Here is a 2,916-nt window from a genome sequence, read left to right as displayed (position 1 = left end):
CAACTACCGACCTAGTGGTTTGCAGTCCAGTGCTTATTGTATGGAGCCACCTCGCTCCAAATAAATACATGGTGGTGGCAGGCAATGTGCCATGGTGGTCAGTTCCTACTCATAGCATCCCTCAATAGGGTTTCTGAGGCTATAAATCTTTACAGGAGCAGAAAGCCTCATCTTTTTCCTGCGGAGCAGCTGGTAGATTCGAACTGCTGACCTTGTGATTAGCAGCTCAGCTTGTAATCCACAACACTACCAGAGCTCCTTAATAGATGCATGAAACGCCTAAATTACAAAATAAACTCATAATGTTGACGAGCAGTCATTTCCATGTCAATGTGTGATTTGGTCATGTATGTGCTTCGTTATTACAAGATAACGGGTAAGGTTGAATGACTCCAGTTAATTTCATAGTAGTGGTGAGTGTAAAGGAAATGTCCAGACAGCTGAAGCAACAGCAAGATGATACGGAATGGAATCATGTGATTTCTGTTGGTGACAAAGTCCAAGGTGCAGAGAATGCTCCTGGGCTTTACTACCTACGTTCCTAATTGCCAGAAATGTTACATTCAGGGAAAAGTTAGTCAAAATAAAGCTGAAAAGGAGCTGGAATCACGCAGGGAAAAGACCTGTGCCCGGCCCACGCTCCCGGCCCTACAGCAAACGTCCTGGCAGTTGGCACGATGGCGCAACCTCCTGGGTCGGCAGCCTCTGGGAAGCTTGTGACATGGGGGCGATCGCAGTACCCACCTCGCCAGGTTGTGGTGAGAACTTACAGTATTGGCGCGAAAACGCTAGCTAGCACCATCCGGGTATTTTGCCTCTCTCGCTGCGAATTTGGGGAAATTCAAATCGCGTAAAAGGGCGGACCCGAAAAGCAGCGGTACGCATGCGCGGGGGGGCGGGACGCGGCGGCTCTGGGAAGAAAGCGGGATGACGCGAGGTGACGCGAAGTGATGTGAAGCTCTCCCGTGGCCGCCTGAATACCAAACTACGGTCCTCCCGCGCCTTCGGCATGGCTAACCACCCTGAGACTTGAGGGCTTGAGGGCCGGAGGGTGGCCCGTCCCCCCTTTGTTTGGGCCGGGGCGGTAGAAGCGGAGCCCGAAGGCGGAGCCGTGAGGCCTGGGATCCAGGCGGCTCCGCCCCTTCCGCCCCGCCCCCGACAACTCCTCCTGCCGGCTCGCCTACAGCCGCAGACTGTGCAAAGCGGGAAAGTGCTTAGCCAAACTGCCCTTCACTCCACCCCCAGCCATCCGTGCCCATGTTGCCACTGCTAGTTAAGAATAACCTCTTTCGGCTGTACCCCCTCCAAGGACTCGGGGAAATTTTCCCATGGGGAGGGGCGGGGCTGCGCGAATCTCAGGGTTTAGCATTTTCATCCGGGCATTCCCCAGATGCCGCCGCCATCTTTGTTTTGTGCTGAAAGTCCCTATTGACGCCTGCGGACGGCCGGGCGAGGGGAAGTGGCAAGATGGCGGCTCCCAGGGCGGAGGCGTGGAGTCGCCGTTGGAAGGGTGGGGGGCCGCGGGGCGGGGCTACGGCTGGCCCGAGCGCGGCACCAATGCAGCCCGACCGGGTCCGGGTGCGGCGAGGGCCCCGATCCCCTGCTGCGAGTCAGCACAAGGGGACCCTTTAAGACGCTTCGGCTCCGAGCCTAAACAGTGCGAGGGCGGAGGACTATGACGTCACAAGGCTCCACCCCCTCGCCCGACCGCCGCCGCCATGTTTAGTTGTTACTTCTTTACACAAGATGGCGGCTCCCAGGGAGGAGGCATGAGCGCCCTGCCGTTACCGGTCCTCCTGCCGTACAGTTGCCACTTCACGGCCTAACTCTGGCCCTTTGGAGCGGCCCCTGTGGGAAGGAATCTTAAGGAGGAAAGTGAGGATCGGACGCTGCCTTGCATTTGGTTTGCAGTGGAAGAACAGAGTCAGGAGATAGAGAATAGGGGGGCAGGGGGAGATAGTCTCAAGATGGCGGCTCCCAGAGCGGCAGACGCAGCCTGAGCAGCAGCAGTCGGATTCAGGAGAGAGGTGCGAGACCTCAAGAGCCGTACAGCGCGAGCCCCCGAGCAGCCTCCGCGAGTTTGAACTAGTTCCACAAGCCTGCGACGCGCCTCCATTTCTTAGGCGTGTTGAGGCTGCTGCGGCGGGAGCGGCGGCTGCACTAAGTGCTGGGCGGGGAAGCGGCACGGTCTCAAGATGGCGGCTCCCACAATTGTGGTCTGAGCGCCGGCAGGGCTGGGACGACCGCGGCGCTTGTGGCTCCTTTCCACCCGCCCCGGAAGCCGGCCAGTGAAGGGGACTTGGGGGTGTGGGAACCGGGCCGGGGCTCCGCCATTTCCGGCGGGGGAGGGCTACGACTGAGGAAGGGAGGAGAGAGAGGCGGCTCAAGATGGCGGCTCCCACGGCCTCCCTCCCGAGCCTGTAAGTGGGAGCGCCGGGGCAGGTTGTCAGGGCGCCGAAACACGGCGGCCTCCAGCTTCTCAGGCTTAGACGCTCGACAGTTTCAGGAGGCGTTTGAAGAGACGGGGTGAGCGAGAAGATCGGGAAGAACTGGAGGGACGGAGGATAGTTAAGATGGCGGCCTCCATGGAGTCCACCGCTGTGTGAGAAACCGCTTCTTCGTGAGAACTGGCTTAGACTAAAGGGGGTGTGTGAGAGGACTCGGGGAGCCCCCGCTTCCCGCTTGGAGACTTTGTTCCAGCGCGCCTTTGGACGCAACTATGGCTTCGGCCGTGTCGCCCGCTAACTTGCCGGCGGTGCTCTTGCAGCCCCGCTGGAAGCGAGTGGTGGGCTGGTCGGGGCCGGTACCTCGGCCCCGCCACGGCCACCGCGCAGTGGCCATCAAGGAACTTATCGTGGTGTTCGGCGGCGGCAACGAGGGGATCGTGGACGAACTGCACGTGTACAACACGGGTGA

General features: G+C 59.6%; 1 protein-coding gene across 1 annotated transcript in view; it reads left to right on the top strand.

Moving 5' to 3' along the window:
• The first annotated feature begins 2,192 nt into the window (after positions 1-2,192).
• Positions 2,193-2,916, top strand: part of HCFC1 (host cell factor C1 (VP16-accessory protein)) — a 17,945-nt gene continuing 17,221 nt past the window's right edge. Inside the window, exon 1 of the mRNA XM_006877195.1 lies at positions 2,193-2,912. Coding sequence (XP_006877257.1) covers positions 2,720-2,912 — 193 coding nt within the window. The 5' untranslated portion in view covers positions 2,193-2,719. The remainder of the gene's footprint in view (positions 2,913-2,916) is intronic.

The sequence above is a fragment of the Chrysochloris asiatica genome, unplaced genomic scaffold (genome assembly GCF_000296735.1).
Source record: "Chrysochloris asiatica unplaced genomic scaffold, ChrAsi1.0 scaffold00445, whole genome shotgun sequence".
Lineage (NCBI taxonomy): Eukaryota > Metazoa > Chordata > Mammalia > Afrosoricida > Chrysochloridae > Chrysochloris > Chrysochloris asiatica.
Note: the sequence above shows the minus strand (reverse complement) of the source record. Positions and strands in the feature narration are given on the sequence as shown.